The following is a 19627-nucleotide window of genomic DNA, read 5'->3' on the forward strand; positions in this document are numbered from 1 at the left end:
ACAGTATTTCTGTGCTTAGCATTAAAGTTGGAGTTTAGATGTAGTTTTCCATATTATGCAGTTCATATTTTACATCATTCCATAAGAAAAGAAAAGAAAAGAAAAGAAAAGAAAAGAAAAGAAAAGAAAAGAAGAAAAGAAGAAAAGAGTGATGCAGAATTACATTACAGAAGCATCCTAGACCCGATAGCAGTTCACACAGCACATTTCTTGGTAACAGGGGTAATAAAATAGTTGTGGCACAGTATATAAGGTGATAACATTACCCATAACTCTTGCTGCAAATCTTCACATTCCTTCTGTCCTTTGTCCTTTTTTAGTCACACAGTATTTTTTACAGGTGTTGAATCAAAGTGACACAGATAATTCATTGCATGACAGCAGCAGTTTCACTTTGTTTCTTTAAATGAAGGTCGTTTGATGACTTTCTTTGTTAATACGTTTCCAAAACCGAACAAAGATGTCTAAATATCAGACACTTATCCAGATAGGCTAGATAGATAAAAAGAAATGTGCCTTTTAATGATTCCGAGATCCACAAAATAGACCAATTGTTGAATTACATAGACATTTATAAAAAGGTCCTTCATTTAGCGCCTTCATTATTCAGTGGCATGATCCGTATATTAAACTCGGATGAATGTGTGCTTTACAAATAAATGCTGCATGAAGAATCACAGTTCAGCTGTCTGTGCTAATCAACACTTAAAGAATTCACATGCAAATCCCATGACAAATCTGAACCTAGCGTTTTGATATGATGAATCTATGAGCACTGGTCTGATTATGTACACTGGATCTTGAGTGTCAAATATAACCTTGAAAGAAGAGCATAAATGTTCTTTTAATTATACATGATTTGACGGCTAGTGCTCACTGGTTATGTGGTGATTGCACCTAACAGCTCAGATTAACTTGAGCCGCATATCCCATAATGCTAATCAGCCGACTGCTGTGACAGTTGTGAACTCAAGCTGAACCTGAGAATGGTGCAATACTAGATAAGTGTCATTATCACGACTGCAAGACTGTTATGCCCAGACCACATCCTTCATGGCTCACAGTATCCTTATTTCACCAAATGGAGCAGTTGCTTATTATCAAAAATAGGTCATTATATTCAATGCTGGAATATATACAGGCATTTCTGCTTTGCTGCACTAATCCAAAAAAGGAGGCATTCATTTTCTATCTATTTTTTAAACTCACTCCTTCGTTCATTTTCCAGTAGGCTGTGGGTTTTTTTGCATCATGATTGGCATTATTCAGTAATGAACTGGAACACAGATATAGAGATTTCTGAAAAAAACTTTGCAAACAAGCATGAAAAAAGAACATTCTGTGTTTTGAGTCTGAGAATATTTAGACTGTTTTTGGTCTATCAAAAAGTATTTCATGAGTATTGTTAATAAAAGTCAACAAAGAAAGAATTGTTTAAACTTCTGTCTTACTTGGAACAATAGGTCACACTGGTTGCATTGCTTAAAAGGGTAATAGGGAAATGAGTCATAGCAGATGCTTTCCTTCATATGCCTTTTTGATCTCAAGACAAACTTCATTAACTTTTTGAGTAACAATTCAAACTTTATTTAGATTTCACTGAATATGTCATCTGAAAATTGAGAAAGATTTCTGTTTACCAGTATATAATATAGAACTGAGTATGTGAAACATTTGATCTCAGGACATGTTATGGCATTCAGACACTAGATTTATACATTAGTGAAACGCTTGATTCGCTGAGTTGATCGTCTTTGCTGTGAGCTGTTGAGCCCCATTAACTTGCTCTATTAAGACTTCAATGGGGAACAGTGCTCCTGTAAGAACTCATTTTCTTATAGCTTCCCATTTTCTAAGTAGCTCAATTAGAACTCCAGTTCCATGCTGGAATACACTACATGAACGTTGCCTAGATTTTTGCCCCACTTTGAAGTTTGGAGGAGCTGATGCTAGTTGCTGAAAGTCAGAGCCAGTCTGCAGAATTTAGGCAGTCGGAGTGGATAGATTTCACAGAAAGTTGTGTTGTTTTTTTAGCTTCAGACTATGGTTTTATCCAGTTGGAGGATATCAAAAAATTTTGATATTGTGAGCTAATTTTAGAACACATTATTTGTATTTGTCATGCATGTCCTATCAACAAGGCACATGTTTCTGCATGAATTTATTTTGTTCGGAACAAGAAGGTTGGGACTATGTAATCATTCATTTAGTGCATGATGCCCATTAATACTAACTTTTACTATTCTATTATATTTATATTCTATCTATTTTTCAATTTATTTTTTATTTTTAAAAAAACCTACGAACCTACGAACCTTTGATTGTGTCTGTTGTTCTCCTCATTTGTAAGTTACTTTGGATAAAAGTGTCTGCTAAATGATTAAATGTAAATTTACAGAGTTGACCAAATAGTTCAGATTTTAAAAGTTTTGTAGTGTGTTCCAGCCTTGGGTTACATAAATTACTTATTGCTGTTTATACTTGATTGTAAATTTGCAAAAATGTTGTTTGCAAAAATGTTGTTTCCTCCTGACATGTTTCTAGCTGCAAATTCAAGGCGCCTGAATATTCTTTTTTTTTTTTTTAAATGCCAGAAATTAGTTGTTTTTTTTTTACGATATGACTGCCCCTCTTTATCCAAAAGCCTTTTGTTGTTTCACAGGTGGTCACAGGCAACTTTCATCCCTTCATCTTTAAGCTTTAGCAGTTCATCTTCTAGTTTCATCATGATTTTTAATGTTATATTAACATTTAATGTGAAATGAATATCCTATTAATAATTTTTTTTCAGTTTATTTGCTTAGATTTTAAGTGAAATAAGAATGTCTCCAGTAGCTGTTTCATAAAAAATCTCATGTGTTCATAGGATCGTATGTGGCTGATTTTGATGGCAGAAGCTCTTTGCTCTACCGATTCAACCAGAAGTCTATGAGCACGGTGAAAGATGTTATATCACTGCGATTTAAGAGTCGACAGACAGAAGGTGTTTTACTGCATGGCGAAGGCCAGCGAGGAGATTATATCACTCTGGAGCTTCATCGTGGCAGGCTGGCCTTACATCTAAACCTGGGTGAGTTACAGTACTGGGGGAAGCTAGTGACTTCAAAGGGCTGAAGTATTCACACATTGAATCATATTTACTTTGGAGTGGAGACTATTGTAGTGTTTGTACTGTTACGAAGCAAAAAATAATCATGATGGAATTCATGAGAATGTGTTAATAAATAATATATTAAAGGTGCCCTAGAACTAGTTTTTCACAAGATGTAATATAAGTCTAAGGTGTCCCCTGAATGTGTCTGTGAAGTTTCAGCTCAAAATACCCCATAGATTTTTTTTAATTAATTTTTTTAACTGCCTATTTTGGGGCATCATTAACAATGCACCGATTCAGGCTGCGGCCCCTTTGAATTGCGCGCTCCCTGCCCCCCCCCAAGCTCTCGACTATATTACAGTGCATTTACAAAGTTCACACAGCTAATATAACCCTCAAATGGATCTTTACAAGATGTTCGTCATGCATACTGCATGCATGCGTCGATCATGTGAGTATAGTATTTATTTAGATGTTTACATTTGATTCTGAATGAGTTTGAAAAATATCTCACTAAATGAGTCACTAAAAATATCATGATATCATGGATCATGTCAGTTATTATCGCTCCATCTGCCATTTTTCACTGTTGTTATTGCTCGCTTACCTAGTCTGATGATTCAGCTGTGCACAGATCCAGATGTTAATACTGCCTGCCCTTGTGTAATGCCTTGAACATGGGCTGGCATATGCAAATATTGGGGTCATACATATTAATGATCCCGACTGTTACATAACAGTCGATGTTATGTTGAGATTCGCCTGTTTTTCTGAGGTCTTTTAAACACATGAGATTTACATAAGAAGAAGGAAACAATGATGTTTGAGACTCACTGTGTGTCATTTCCATGTACTGAACTCTTGTTATTCAACTATGCCGAGGTAAATTCAATTTTTGAAAGAATTGAATTATTAAATTCAGCAAGAATGCATTAAATTGATCAAAAAACGTTACACAAAATGGCATTTATAATGTTACAAAAGATTTCCATTTCAAATAAATGCTGTTCTTTTGAACTTTCTATTCATTATAGAATCCTGAAAAATGTGTCATGGTTTCCACAAAAATATTATAATATAAGTGTTTTCAACATAGACAGTAATAAGAAAAGTTACTTAAGCACCAAATCAGAATATTAGAAGGATTTCTGAAGGATCATGTGACACTGAAGACTGGCGTAATTATGCTGGAAATTCAGTTTTGCTGTCACAGGAATAAATTATTTTAAATTCTCATAATTTTTCACAATATTACAGTTTTTGTTGTATTTTGGATCAAATAAATGCCATCTTGATAAGCATACAAGACTTATATTAAAAAACAATTAAAAGATTTTACCAACCCCTGAGTTTTTAATGGAAGTGCATGCTAATGACTGGAAGTTATTCATGGCTATTAACATATGACTCATGAGAAACCTTCTCATTGGCAGATGACAGCCGGGTGAGATCCAGCAGTGCTCGTATGGTGGTCACTTTAGGAAGTCTCCTGGACGATCTGCACTGGCACTCTGTTCTGATCGAACGCTTTAACAAGCAGGTCAACTTCACTTTGGATAGACACACTCAGCACTTTAGGACCAAGGGTGATGGAGACTCTTTAGAGGTCGACTATGAGGTAGGACCCTGGGACCCTCTATTTTCCTCTTTTTGGAAATGACAAATTCTACATCTATGCAATGTGTGTGGTGTAAGTCACAGTTGTACACAAGCCTAAATAGAGGTGCAAGAAATCTAGTTGGCTCTTTTAAATGGCCTGTTATGCTAAAATCATTTGACTTAGATGTATGTTGATTTTTATATAGCTATGATAGAAAACAGGGACTCATTTGAATAAAAAATAAAATGATATATTTCTAAAATAAAATATAGCAAAATATAATATTTGTAGTCTCACATGATCCTTCAGAAATAATTCTGAGTGCTCACACTAACAATAATTCTTCCAATTGTTTTCAACAATATTTTGTGGAATCCAATTCTTTCAAAAAAAAATAAAAATAAAAAAAATATCCCAAACTCCAAACATTTGAACGGTAGTGTATATCAAGCGCACTGGTATCATTTTGAAATGAAATCATTTCAATTGTCCAAGTATAATTAAATAATTACTGAACAAATAATTGAATAAGTAATTGAACTACTGTAAAAGGATAATGGGCAGTAAAAATAAGATCCAACCAACAGATGAAAAGCAGGTGTTTGAAGTAAAGTACCTATATTACTACCACATTTAAAAAAAAAAAAAGGGAAAAAAAAAAGAAAAAAAAAGCAGGTGTTTGAAGTAAAGTACCTATATTACTACCACATTTAAAAAAAAAAAAAAAGAAAAGAAAAAAAAAAGAGTTTTTGTATTTGTATTGTCTTCATCATGCAGGTTTGGCTTTCGGGGGGTGTAGGAAAATGATTTTTTTAATAGCCATGTGGTGCTAGGTTACCACAAGAAAATACATTATTGATCAATGAAGGGAAAATGTAGTTCATAAATCCACTTTGATGGAGTATCTGCCTCCCCTTGTATCACTGTTTCCCCAGGCCTCCACTGGCTGTCCCAGAGCCAGACTTACAATAGTCAAAGGCTAACTGGAGCGCAGCTGATGAGGAGCACCTGAAGTTAATAGCACTATAAAGGCAGCAGTTCACCTATGAGAGACACTGTTCTGTGTATGAGCTGTACAAGGTGTCCTCAAGATCCAGGATTGACATGACATTCTGTCGCTTGACTGCCACTGAGACCGCCTGGCCACAGACTGACCTTTACTTCCCTCAGCAGCAAGGACACTGCTGTTGTCGTTTTATGCTTCCTAATTACTCGGTTGTCTTGTTCATTTATATATTTATTTTTTAAATAAGCCCCTGCAATCCTACTGTTTTAAATAGAATCTAGTGCCCTTGGTAAAGGAACATCACTGGACTAAAGACAGTATTGCAGACAGATGTGCTGTATAGAAAGAACTGGGGAATGTAGAAAAAGTGATCCAACAAGGAAAACTTCATCCAAAGCATTCAAAATAGTTTAAAACTGCCCTGCAGCAGAGCTGGACAGTAACTGATGGGAAAAATAAATTCTGGGCTGTATCCATAAATTGTATAGAACCATGTCAGATTGTCCATATGTGAGATGGAGCTTAACAGAATGAGGCTCAAGCAGAATAACAATGATGATTCACAGAATGTACAACGTAATGGCTAAGTCTCTTTTGGAAATATCTCTTTTGGAAAAGCCATGTCAGGTACTGACCTTAAACCCACTGAAATGTTATGGCATGACCTGAAACAAATCATGTAAGACAGTCCAAAATACCAAAGACTTCAGGCATTTTGTTTACCACTACAATGTGCCAGTCTCAAGACAATGTTCAGAAGCAGCTTTTATGGGCTGTGAGGGATATATGTGTGTAAATTTGACATATATATATATATATATATATATATATATATATATATATATATATATATATATATATATATATATATATATATATATATATATGTGTCACAGACACGTCAGGTTCCACCTCCCTGCAGTATCCACGCAGACAATCACCAGAGTTCTAATAACCGCCACCTGCACGTCATCATCTCAGCAATCACCAGCACCATATAACCACCACACTCACACACAGGTTGTAGTGCAAACGAGACCGGACAAAGACTATGTATGCTTACCTTAAGGACTCCAAATGCCATACTTACCTGCTCCAGTCGTCTCCTCCATCTCCTTCGTCTCCTGTTCTCCTTGTGTGCCTACCAGCCTGTGTGTGTGAGTGTCTCCGCCATCTCCCTCCAACGCAACCATCATCTGCATCTGTGAAACATCAAAGGGACAGTATCACTTTCTCTCCATCATTCAAGAACTGCTATTCTGCTCATCATTACCCATTGCTCTGCTGTTTAACCAAATAAACCTACCTGTATTGCTTTTACGCCTGCCTCCGTGTCTCTGTTATAACAGAAGACCGGACCCTAACAACAGTCAACAGCATGAGCACCAACGACCCGTTTCAAGAGCTTGTGGATGCACTGCGTCGAGCACTCACCCCACAACCATCCTCATCATCATCTACCAACGCTGCAGCTTCCGCACCCACCATCACCACTTCTTCTCCAGCGTTCACCACCAGTCCCATGGCCAAACCGACGCCCTACTCTGGATCGGCGGAGGACTGCAGCGGATTTCTTCTCCAATGCGAACTGGTCCTGGAGATGCAGCCGCACCTCTACACCACCGACACGGCTAAAATTGCGTTCATCATTTCGCAACTGCAAGGTAAGGCCCTTCAATGGGCCGATTCTCTGTGGACCCAGAAAGGCCCTGTTGTCAAATCATACCCAGCATTCGTCTCTCACTTCGGTGAGGTCTTTGGGAAACCTCTGGCAGATTCATCGACTGGTGAGAAACTTTATAATCTGAAACAAGGAAATCACTCTGTTAACGAATATGCCTTGCAGTTCAGAACGCTAGCCGCCACCAGCGGATGGAATGAACAAGCCCTCATCACCACCTTCCGTCAGGGATTGGAGCCTAAGGTGCGGCTGCATCTCGCTGCATACGAGGACTCCATGGGACTCGAACGCTTCATCCAACTCGCCATCCGCGTGGGTTCTCGTATGCAGTCGTGTCTCTTCGAGCACCAGGGCCAGTCACCCTCCACCAACCTCCTCCGTCGGTCCGAACCCGTCAGCTCCCCAGAACCAGCCAACGAACCCATGCAGATCGATCACTCACGTCTTACCACTAATGAAAGACAGAGAAGGCTGACCTTGAACTTATGTTTATATTGTAGATCTCCGGGGCATGTCATCTCCACATGCCCAACCCGTCCTCCTCAGCCCGTGGTGAGTGCAATTATTCCCTCCATTCAGAAAATGAAACCACTCACTACTATTGTAATCCTTACTGCTGCAAATGCCTCTATTCAAGTGCTGGCGCTCCTCGACTCAGGGTCAGCAGGAAACTTCATCTCCGGCGCCCTCTGTCGACAACTCAAGCTCAAGATCTCCCCGTCTCCGGTTAACTATCAAATCCACTCCATCACGGGCAAACCCCTGAGCCGTAAGACCATCCGTCATTGTGTGGGACCACTTCAACTCCTTGTTGGCATTCTTCATACTGAAAACATCCATCTGCTGGTTCTGGAGGAATCCACCGCTGACGTGGTTCTAGGGCGTCCCTGGCTTGAGCAACACAGTCCCACCATCTCCTGGCGCACGGGTGAAGTCCTGAAGTGGGACGACCACTGTTTTCCTGATTGCTTCCCAGCACTTCCTGCTCCGAACTCTCCAAGTCTCTCTCCATCAATGCCACGTTCATCGAAAGTCCTGTAGAGAAGCGCTCCGTGGATGTTTCCCCAGACTACGCCCCCTTCAGTGACGTCTTCTGCCCGCAACGTGCCTCCAAGCTTCCTCCACACCGGCCATGGGACTGTGCCATCGATCTGTTACCGGGTGAGCCAGTGCCCAGGGGACGCATTTACCCCCTGTCAATACCGGTGGAGAAGGCCATGGAGGAATACATCAAAGAGGCCCTCAATCAAGGTTACATCCGCCTGTCTACGTCCCCTGCTGCTTCAAGTTTCTTTTTTGTGGCTTAGAAGGACGGAGCCTTGCGGCCCTGCATCGACTACCGTGCCCTCAACAAAATTACAGTCAAGTTCCGCTACCCACTTCCCCTCGTCCCAGCGGCCCTGGAACAGCTCCGCGGTGCCACTGTGTTCACTAAGTTGGACCTCTGCAGCGCGTATAACCTCATCCGGATACGTGAGGGGGACGAGTGGAAGACTGCCTTCGTCACGCCCACCGGACACTACAAATATCTCGTTATGCCGTATGGCCTGGTCAACGGGGCGTATTCCAGGATTTCATACACGAGGTGTTTTTCCACAAGTTCGTTCTGGTGTATATTGATGACATCCTCATCTACTCCCGGAGCTTGGCCGAACATCGCCACCACGTTGTGGAAGTCCTCCAACGCTTACGGCAATTCCATCTCTTCCTCAAAGCTGAAAAGTGCTCCTTTCACCAGCCCTCTGTCCAGTTCCTGGGGTACGTAATTGACCACAGTGGCATCCGGATGGACGAGGGGAAGGTCTCCGCTATACAGACCTGGCCCACTCTATCAACAATCAAAGAACTCCAGCGCTTCCTAGGTTTCTCCAATTTCTACCGTCGTTTCATCAAAGATTACAGTACCATCTTCAGTCCACTCACCAACTTACTCCGTCACCAGGCCAAGTCTCTGTCCTGGTCCCAACAAGCCACCAACGCCTTTGAGACCCTCAAGAGAGCCTTCACCACCGCTCCCCTCCTCCTCCACCCTAATCCTGATCTCCCTTTCGTTGTGGAAGTGGATGCCTCCACCACCGGAGTGGGAGCGGTCCTCTTGCAGCAGAAGGGGACACCAAGTAGACTCCATCCATGCGCCTTCTTCTCCCGCAAGCTCAACCCGGCGGAGGTCAATTACGACATCGGTGACCGTGAACTCCTGGCCGTCAAGCTTGCCCTAGAGGAGTGGAGGCATTGGCTGGAGGGGGCTACTCATCCATTCCAAGTTCTCACCGATCATAAAAACCTTGGGTATCTAAAGGCGGCCAAAAGACTCAACCCTCGCCAAGCTCGCTGGGCCATGTTTTTCTCAAGGTTCAACTTCTCCATCTCATACCGCCCTGGTTCTAAAAATACCAAAGCTGACGCCCTGTCTCGCCTCTATGCCCTAGAAGAAAAGCCCGAAGTCCCAGAGACCATCCTACCGGAGTCAATCTTCGTGAGCCCCATCCAGTGGTCCGAAGAAACCGTTCCCTCCTCCAATGCCTCCACACGCACTCCGCCGGGTTGTCCCCAAGGCTTGCAATACGTCACACGGGCACGTCAAACTCCACTTCTGCACAATACCCACTCTTCACTTGGCACTGGCCACCCGGGGGTCAATGAGACCCTCTCGTTGCTCAAACAACGCTTCTGGTGGCCCAACATGGCCAACGACGTCAGAAGGTACGTGCAGGGCTGCAGGGAGTGCGCCATCTCCAAGAGCCCACGCCATCTTCCCACCGGCAAGCTCCATCCTCTGCCCGTTCCTGAGAGACCCTGGTCACACCTGGGAGTGGACTTCGTCACCGATCTCCCTGAGTCTGATGGTCACACTTGTATCCTGGTGGTGGTAGATCGTTTCTCAAAATCCTGCCGTCTGATCCCCCTGGAGGGTCTACCGCCATGGCCACTGCAGAACTTATGTTCAACCATGTTTTTCATCATTATGGAATACCCGAAGACATAGTCTCCGACAGAGGACCCCAATTTATCTCCCACGTCTGGAAGGCCTTCTTCTCCCTCCTGGGTGTGACCGTCAGCCTGTCATCTGGATACAATCCTCAGTCGAACGGGCAGACGGAAAGGAAGATCCAGGAGATAGGCCGCTTCCTGCGTACCTTCTGTCACGGCCACCAGAACTCCTGGAACAGTACCTGGGTTGGCCCGAGTACGCACAAAATTCCCTCCGCCAAGCCACAACTGGACTAACACCATTTCAGTGCGTACTCGGCTACCAACCCCCACTGTTCCCCTGGGATGGGGAACCCTCCAACGTTCCGGCAGTCGACTACTGGTTCCGGGAGAGCGAGAGGGTTTGGGACTAGGCTCACCACCAACTGCAGAGAGCCATGCACAGACGCAAGATGGCAGCCGACCTTCGGCGCTCCGCTCCTGTCTACCAACCGGGGCAGAAGGTCTGGCTGTCCACCAGGGACATCAGAATGCATCTGCCCTGCAAGAAGCTGAGTCCCCGCTTCATTGGCCCGTTCACCATCGTCCGACAGATCAACCCCGTCACCTATCGCCTCCAGCTTCCTGCACAGTATAGTAGAATCCATCCTACATTCCATGTTTCACTGCTCAAGCCTCACCACCCTTCTGTTCTTCCCTCCACAGAACCTGACGTGGCAGCCGCCGAGCCCCCCCTTCCACTCATCCTGGATGATGGCACTGCTTACGTGGTTCACGAGATTCTGGATTCCCGGCGCCGTGGTGGTCAACTAGAATATCTGGTCAACTGGGAAGGCTATGGCCCCGAGGAACGCTCATGGGTTCCCAAGAATGATATCCTTGATCCTATCCTCTTACAGACCTTCCACACCAACCACCTGGACAGACCTGCCCCACGCCCTAGAGGACGGCCACCACGACGTCGGGGTCCGCGGCCCTCAGGAGCGGGCCGTGGGAGGGGGGGTACTGTCACAGACACGTCAGGTTCCACCTCCCTGCAGTATCCACGCACACAATCACCAGAGTTCTAATAACCGCCACCTGCACGTCATCATCTCAGCAATCACCAGCACCATATAACCACCACACTCACACACAGTCTTTGTCCGGTCTCGTTTGCACTACAACCTATGTATGCTTACCTTAAGGACACCAAATGCCATACTTACCTGCTCCAGTCGTCTCCTCCATCTCCTTCGTCTCCTGTTCTCCTCGTGTGCCTGCCTGCCTGTGTGTGTGAGTGTTTCCGCCATCTCCCTCCAACGCAACCATCATCTGCATCTGTGAAACATCAAAGGGACAGTATCACTTTCTCTCCATCATTCAAGAACTGCTATTCTGCTCATCATTACCCATTGCTCTGCTGTTTAACCAAATAAACCTACCTGTATTGCTTTTACGCCTGCCTCCATGTCTCTGTTGTATATAATATATATCAGTACAGTCCAAAAGTTTAGAACCACTAAGATTTTTAATGTTTTTAAAAGAAGTTTCGTCTGTCCACCAAGGCTACATTTATTTAATTAAAAATACAGTAAAAACAGTAATATTGTGAAATATTATTACAATTTAAAATAACTGTTTTATATTTGAATATATTTAACAAAGTAATTTATTCCTGTGATGTCAAAGCTGAATTTTCAGCATCATTACTCCAGTCTTCAGTATCACATGATCCTTCAGAAATCATTCTAATATGCTGATCTGCTGCTCAAGAAACATTTAATGTGTACAATTGTACAAAATATTTGTGTACAATATTTTTTTTCAGGATTATTTGATGAATAGAAAGTTCAAAAGAACAGTGTTTATCCGAAATCTAATCTTTTGTAACATTATAAATGTCTTTACTGCCACTTTTGATTGATTTAATGCATCCTTGCTGAATAAAAGTATTAATTTCTTTAATTTCTTTTCAAAAAAATAAAAATAAAAATTCTTACTGACCCCAAACTTTTGAACGGTAGTGTATAATGCTACAGAAGCTTTGTATTTCAGATAAATGCTGTTCTTTTGAACTTTCTATTCATCGAGGAATCCTGAAAAAAAAAAGTACACAACTGTTTTCAACATTGAAAATAATCATAAATGTTTACTGAGCAGCAAATCAGCATATTAGAATAATTTCTGAAGGATCATGTGACACTGAAGACTGGAGTAACGATGCTGAAAATTCAGCTTTGCATCACAGGAATAAATTACTTTGTGAAATATATTTAAATAGTACACAGTTATTTTAAATTGTAATATTTCACAATATTACTGTTTTTTACTGTATTTTTAATTAAATAAATGTAGCCTTGGTGAGCAGACGAAACTTCTTTTAAAAACATTAAAAATCTCTCTATATATATATATATATATATATATATATATATATATATATATATATATATATATATATATATATATATATATATATATATATATATATATATATATAAATTTGATTTAATTATATTATAAATATACAATATTTATAATACATTGCAATAAATAGAAAAACATATTTAATGTTGTTTGTGTTTTGAAATTAGATGTTTTATTCATTCTCTATAACAGCTAAGCTTTGGTGGGATCCCACTGCCAGGTAAACCTGGAACCTTTATTCGACGTAACTTTCATGGCTGCATGGAGAACCTCTACTACAATGGAGTGAATGTCATCGACCTGGCTAAACGACGAAAGCCTCAGATTTACAGTGTGGTAAGCAGCTGGTTTATTATAAGATTGTAATCTTCTCACTTCTGCCTTCTGGGTATGATTCTCACAATCATACCCAAACATATTACTTTTGCCTCTTCAATATCAGCAACAATCATTAAAGGTGTGCACAAACTGTGCCAAGTTTTACACTTTTAATTTCTCAGAAATTTCACAAATCATATTTTTATCACATTTGAGATCTGCTTTACTGCTGAAAAGCTGCTTGTTAGAAACAGAAATATCTTTTAAATGATCACATCACACTCCTGTCTATTTCCCTAAATAAAAATGACTAGACAGCCATGACTAAATCACTTCAGAGGAGAGAAGAATAATATTGCATCTAGCTCTGCAAAAAAACAATTAACTTATCTAGTAGTATTGCAATTAAAAGGTGCTGTGACCAGCACTGACTATTCAACTTCAGTTTTCTCTGAACATACAATTACGACACTAAACCGTGATGGCACAACTATAGGAGCATCATTCATAGGTTTCTGCACAGCCCTAAATACATGAATATAGGTACATTGAGATCCAGTATTGTTCAGTTGATCAGTGATAATCTCAGTTACACTTTATTTTAAGGTGACATAGTTACATTTTACTTACTCAAATACTGTAAGTACTGAGTAATATTAATTAACTACATGTACTTACTAAAGAGTTAAGGTTAGGGTTTGGCTTAGGGTTAGTTGTAATTATGCATAATTTGATGTTATTTCTACAGCAATGTAGTAACGTGTTGTGACAGTGTCACATAGTCACCTAAAAGAGATTGTCACCTTATTGTCACCTATGTCACCTTAAAATAAAGTATTACCATAATCTCTCTCACCTTTGATGTTGTTACCTCTTTCATTACACCGATTTCTGATTCTGACTGATCTAACTGCTCGTGTCTAATTAGAATTAGCTGTTCCATCTTCGGGATCTCTTTTGATCAGAAACACCATCAGCTTTACTCTTGGAAATGGAAAATGAAAATAGGCTTAACTGTCTTTTTGACATTTTAGTGATATTAACTTTTTCGAATCATTCATCAGGTATATACACTCTATCCAAAGCAAGCGCTACTCTCTAAACTTAATGCTTTACTGCGCACAAAACAATTAGCAAGTAAGCAGCAACCAATGAGAGTGATTTTGAACTATATTTTTGAAATATATTTGCTGAGGGCCAATAGCAAAACATAACCTCCAAATACATCTGTATAAACCCGTGCTCGCTCTGCCTCATTCTGTTTCTCATACACACACAACATCACCAACATGTAATGCACTTGTTAATGCCGGATTGGTTTAACAAATGCCGGAATGCAAAAATCCAAAATCTGACATTTTCCGGAACAGGATCCGGCAGGATCCAGCTCAAATTAAGCACTGATGTTACACAGCTTAAGGCTGTCAGGTTGGTAGAAGGTCTGCCGAGGCCTCAGTTCAGCGATCTGGTGTCTGTACTGCCCTGTGGCACAGGGATCAATGAGGTGTTCTCCTCACAGTGCAGTAACCTTTTCACGCCTACGTGAGCTTCTGTCCTGCGGATGTGCTCTCTGTGTTTCTGTTACTCTCCGTGGAGCAGCGCTGGTGACATTTATCCAGACCGCCTGCTGCCTTTGTGGGTCTGGCTCTCAGCCTCTCCAATTCTCATGTAACCCTCCAGCTTTTTTTTTTTTTTTTTTTCAGTCTTTTGTGCTACCAGCTTTCTCAATTGCATTTTAATTTTGTACATTTAATGATAAAAATGACACTCTTTTGTTCTTTCCACAAGTTTTTCAACTGCAGTTCATATACACATTTTAAATACACCTTTTCTATGATGAGCATGTTTTAAAGGTGCCATTGAACGTTTTTTAAAAGATGTAATATAAGTCTAAGGTGTCCCCTGAATGTGTCTGTGAAGTTTCAGCTTAAAATACCCCATAGATTTTTTTTAATACATTTTTTTAACTGCCTATTTTGGGGCATCATTAACTATGAGCCGATTCATGCTGCGGCCCCTTTAAATTCTCATGCTCTCCGCCCCTGGAGCTCGCACTTGCCTTGAACAGCATAAACAAAGTTCACACAGCTAATATAACCCTCAAAATGGATCTTTACAAAGTGTTTGTCATGCATGCTGCATGCATACATCGGATTATGTGAGTATTGTATTTTTAGGATGTTTACATTTGATTCTGAATGAGTTTGAGGCTGTGCTCCGTGGCTAACAGGCTAATGCTACACTGTTGGAGAGATTTATAAAAAATGAAGTTGTGTTTATGCATTATACAGACTGCAAGTGTTTAAAAATGAAAATAGCAATGGCTCTCTTGTCTCCGTGAATACAGTAAGAAATGATGGTAACTTTAACCACATTTAACAGTGCATTAGCAACATGCTAATCAAACATTTAGAAAGACAATTTACAAATATCACTAAAAATATGTTATCATGGGTCATGTCAGTTATTATTGCTCCATCTGCCATTTTTTCGCTATTGTTCTTGCTTGCTTACCTAGTCTGATGATTCATCTGTGCACAGATCTAGACGATCTGCCCTTGTGTAATGCATTGAACATGAGCTGGCATATGCAAATATTGGGGGCGTACACCCCGACTGTTATGAAACAGTCGGTGTTATGTTGAGATTCGCCTGTTTTTCGGAGGTCTTTTAAACCTTTATATAAGAAGGAGGAAGCAATGGAGTTTGAGACTCACTTTATGTCATTCCCATGTATTGAACTCTTGTTATTTAACTATGCCAAGATAAATTCAATTTTTAATTCTAGGGCACCTTTAATCTCTGTTAAATTCTTTGCAAGATGTTTTTAGTGCATAAATTAAAAAAAAAAAAGTAAATATTTTAGCAAAACTTGTTTTGCTGATTAATAATATTTGAAAACTTTTATTTTTAGAATCAAGGAACTTCTTGAAACTGGAATATATTTTGTGAAACTGTCATGAATACAAATTCCACATTTGTAACGAGTAGATTTTTTTTAAAGGAGTTATCCTTTTCTTTTTTCAGGACAGTCTTATACAGTATCTCTTTGACTCTCTTATGACTGCATGGTTTTGGCCTCAGCAGTGTCATCTGACATCGATATAAATGAACTGATTACCTCATGTGCACTCAGCTACAATAGATGCAATTGGGTCATTTGTATGCAGGCTGCACTGCCATTTGGTCATTCCCTGCTTGCATGTAAACTGTTGCTTTGTCGTTCTCTCTTCTCTCACAGGGCAACGTGACCTTTTCCTGTTCGGAACCACAGCTGGTGGCTGCCACATTTCAGAGCTCCAGCAGCAGCTTTCTGTCGCTGCCAGCTCCTGCACCGGTCCTGGAGGGCCTTTCGGTGCGCCTGCAGTTTCGCACCTGGAACCCTGATGGCCTGCTGCTGTCCAGTCCACTGATCTCTGGTCAGGAGCCTCATTACCTGATTTTGCAGATCAGCAGTGGGCGCCTCCACCTCACACACCAGACGTTAACTCTGAAGATGTCAGAAGTGTCAGCTGGTGAGTAAACCCCTTTCTGCTCTTCTGTAGCTTGACTTTATGTGCCAGTTCTTTCAAAAATACAGTTCAGATAGTTGCATTGAGGGAACTTTGTCGGCAAACCCTGCAGAAAAACCTTGAGCCTGGAACACACCAAGCCGACGCTGACGAACTAGTGGCGACGAAAGCAGACTGCGGGGTTGGCTCACGTCGGCTGCATCTGGGTCCAAAGTTGCTCTGACACACCAAACCGATAATCAACACCACATGGCCAAGTAGCACGTCCGTTCTGCGCCTGCCTAAGAAGAAATGCCTTTCCGTACCAGCGGCTGGCAGTAGCTGAACAGCCAATCAGAGTGATCAGATGGACCGACTGACCAACGAGCTCCGACTCCGATTCAACATGTCGAATCAGTCGAAAAAAAGCTGATGAGGACCAACTTCAGCCGATGGTGCAGAACACACTGAGAAAACTTAGTCAGCCAACGAACAAAAACTGCCCGTCGGCTTGGTGTGTTCCGGGCTTTAAACTAGAAAGTTTGTTTGCTGGTCTTAGTTGGTGTCCAAGTCTAAGGTGAATGTCCCAAAAGCATTGATGGTCAACTATGGTTCATGTTCCAACAAATCAGTGTTTCCTGAAACCATAATTCCAATGAACTTTTCTCAAGCAGCATCGCAAAGTTGTGTGGTTGGAACTACAGCCCTCAACCTGTGGTTACAAGCATAGTTTCTTGTTAGTATGACCTTAGTATGATCTCGAACGACCTAATTAGAAGAAGTTAATACTCCACCAACTGCATGACATTACAAATGACAGTTCTATATTGTTAAACAAATGTGGTTTGAGCGATGGATGTGTGACAAAGTTAATGTGGTTTTGGGAAACCGTTAATTTAAACTGCTAAACCAGCTAAAAACCAGCTTGGCCAGGCTGGGAAACCAGCTAAGACCAGCAAGTTGTTGTTGTTTTTTCCAGCAGAATAGGCATAATTTTACAACAAGACTTTGTTCTTTAAATGCTGGCATGTACATAAACTGATTAAAAACATGTAGAAGCATAACAAACCCAGTCATTTATGTTGCTAAATCATGTAATTGATATAACGTTTATTCTTTTTAACATTCATTCTTAAGCTCAGCAATTTAACATGCACCAGGCAAATTGTAAAAGGTGTAAAGCTTCAGCAAGTGACACGGAAATGCAGCAGTGATCAAATGGTAGAGCTGTCACTTTTATCCAGGCATGACACACTCTAGCCACTGAAATGACTGCTTTGAAGGAGTCTAATTGGAAATGCTGCTCAGTTTCAGCAATTATGTGCACATAACGATCAAGAGTATAAATGTCTCTGTTTTTCAATTCAGCCAGCCTGGCAGTGCAGAGGCATCCTATTACTTTCACAGCACAGAATGACATGCTTTTTCTATGGTCCTTTTTTCTCACCAATGAGATGCGTGAACAAAACAAAACCATTTGTATGAAAGTCAGCACTTACAGCTTATCTCATCACCCAAAAAAGGCAAAGTCATTTTTGTTCAGTATTCTGGACAAAAGATCAAAGGAAACATACATGCTGGTCTAAACAAGATTAGTGTCTGAGACAGACAGTTGTGTGTTTCCGTCTAGTGAAAAATCCGGATGTTTGAACAACAATCGACACGCAGCAGGGGAAGGAGGGCGCTCTCCATCTGTTGTTCAGGGCCAGTCTGTGTTAGAGCTGCTGTTTTATCCTACCTGAAACCATTTTTTTTTTGGTCTAACTCAAGTCATAGGAGTGTTGGCAGAAATAGAGAGTGTTGTAATTACCGGAATAGAAGAAGTGAAGCGCTTGAGCTCAAACGACAAACAGATGGCTGGCACAGGGGAGACTGTAGACACACAGCGGCCGCACACAGCTTGGGCGCCCTTCACATGTAATGGCCAGAATTAATTAAATCAAACCTCAAAGAGAATTTATCTTTTGGGGATGGGGGTAGAGGGGGCAGATTTTTTATTTTGCCAGCAGATTTGCTTTCTTGGCTCTTTGTATTGTGATATAGAGTTCTCTGTTTCATCATGGCTTTGTTTTTTTGGTGAGAGTTGACAGTTGACTTGGATGATTTTTCAGTATGTGTGTGGTTTGTTTAACATCATGTGATATCTTGCACTAAAAGGTGTTTCATGTTCATACATACTCGGTGTGTTCTTTAAAACAGTACGTGGCAATTTTGATTGACAGGTCAGAGGGTCAATGATGGTTTGTGGCATTCAGTGAGTCTCAATGCTAGAGGTCTGCAGATCGTCATGACCCTGGACAGTGAGCCCGCATCCACCATCCAGCTGACAAACTACCTGGAACCAAAAGATAAACACTATTTTGGAGGTAAAAGAGTGCACATATATTTCCAGAAAGGACTAAAACTTGTAGTATGTAAATCACAAAGTTAAAACATTTAAAATGAAACAGATTTGAGATGAAGAGCCAGTGTCATTTTAATATTATTTATGTAATATTGTAGTATTTATTAATATTTTAAATTAGCTTTTATTTTTGTATTTTCATTTTTCAGCTGTGCTTTTTTTGTCATTTTTATTAGATGTTGTTTTTTATATTTGTATTTAGCTTTAGGCAGCATTTCTAATAATCTAATATTTTTATTTTATTTCAGCTTTATATCAATTACCAGAAACAATTTTTAATATCAGCAATAACACTAGCAAGAGCTAAAGATATACTATTCTAGATAAATGTAATTATGTATTAAATATTTTTTATGTATTCAATTTTAAATAAATTACATAAAATATATATTAGCAATGGCCATAATGGCCCCAATTTTGCCCTAAGAATTTTGCCTTTCTGTATTTTGGTGGCATAAAGGAAGCCATAAAAGATAATGATGTGTGAAATTGGGAAGATATAGATAACATATTTTGGCGTCAGTGTCACTTTTGAAGCAGTTTTTGATTTTAGATTTATTTTTTCGGTAACACTTTACAACATTAGTTAATAATAACATGAACTAATAATGAACTGCACGTATACAGCATTTATTAATCTTTGTTAATTTCAACATTTACTAATTCATTATTAAAATCTTGTTAATGTTAGTT

General features: G+C 40.4%; 1 protein-coding gene across 1 annotated transcript in view; it reads left to right on the top strand.

Annotated features, from left to right (window-relative positions):
* Nucleotides 1–19627, top strand: part of cntnap5a (contactin associated protein family member 5a) — an 84438-nt gene that overhangs the window by 40086 nt on the left and 24725 nt on the right. The window contains exons 5-9 of the mRNA XM_067409120.1: nucleotides 2867–3070; nucleotides 4528–4712; nucleotides 12914–13057; nucleotides 16281–16554; nucleotides 18753–18896. Of these exons, the coding sequence (XP_067265221.1) occupies nucleotides 2867–3070; nucleotides 4528–4712; nucleotides 12914–13057; nucleotides 16281–16554; nucleotides 18753–18896 (951 nt within the window). The remainder of the gene's footprint in view (nucleotides 1–2866; nucleotides 3071–4527; nucleotides 4713–12913; nucleotides 13058–16280; nucleotides 16555–18752; nucleotides 18897–19627) is intronic.

Source organism: Chanodichthys erythropterus, chromosome 14 (assembly GCF_024489055.1).
Source record: "Chanodichthys erythropterus isolate Z2021 chromosome 14, ASM2448905v1, whole genome shotgun sequence".
Taxonomy (NCBI): domain Eukaryota; kingdom Metazoa; phylum Chordata; class Actinopteri; order Cypriniformes; family Xenocyprididae; genus Chanodichthys; species Chanodichthys erythropterus.